Genomic DNA, 554 nt, shown 5'->3' with positions numbered 1-554 from the left:
GTTTATTCGGATCACAAAGAACATACAGAACGATGCTGATGGTTTTTTGAGATGGCAAGCAAGACAAAAGAAGAGAAAGATCTACCGCCTCTACTTAAATTTTCAGACACAGACAAGCCATACCTCGGTGGCGGTAATTTAATAGCAAGAGTGTGGGCATTTAAGAGGTTTAAAGCCGTCTTCGATGAAGTGCTTGCAGTGGCTGACAGATGCTTGGCAGAGAAAAGTATCTACAAACCCTTACTATTGTGGAGTGTGAAACGGGAAGAAAAAGTCGGCAGTAGGTTCGTTTTTTCAAGGGGTCTGATAGGATTAGATTACGACGAGCGGTTTTTCTCAGTATCTTACGCAACTTCAATCGACCATGCTGCGTTCCTTCACTTTCCAGGGCATGCGCTAGCCTGGGAGACAAAGGCCAGAAAGATTATATCAAACCTTACTTGGTATAAAGAGTGGGAAGGAAAGAAATTTAACGCAAAAGGTTTGGGGGAAATTCAAGCTTACACAGTATCCGGAGAAAAATTGGATTTTGCTTATGAAACAATTTGTGGTGG

At 42.2% G+C, this 554-nt stretch overlaps 1 pseudogene across 1 annotated transcript in view; it reads left to right on the top strand.

Moving 5' to 3' along the window:
* Positions 1–552, top strand: part of TEOVI_000580300:pseudogene — a 613-nt pseudogene extending 61 nt beyond the window's left edge. Inside the window, exon 2 of the mRNA in view lies at positions 1–552. Within this exon, the coding sequence occupies positions 1–552 (552 nt within the window).
* Positions 553–554: the final 2 nt, after the last annotated feature.

This window comes from Trypanosoma equiperdum (assembly GCF_001457755.1).
Source record: "Trypanosoma equiperdum strain OVI genome assembly, contig: ctg_1625, whole genome shotgun sequence".
Classification (NCBI taxonomy): domain Eukaryota; phylum Euglenozoa; class Kinetoplastea; order Trypanosomatida; family Trypanosomatidae; genus Trypanosoma; species Trypanosoma equiperdum.
The sequence above is the reverse complement of the archived record's forward strand: the minus strand, read 5'-3'. Positions and strand labels throughout refer to the sequence as shown.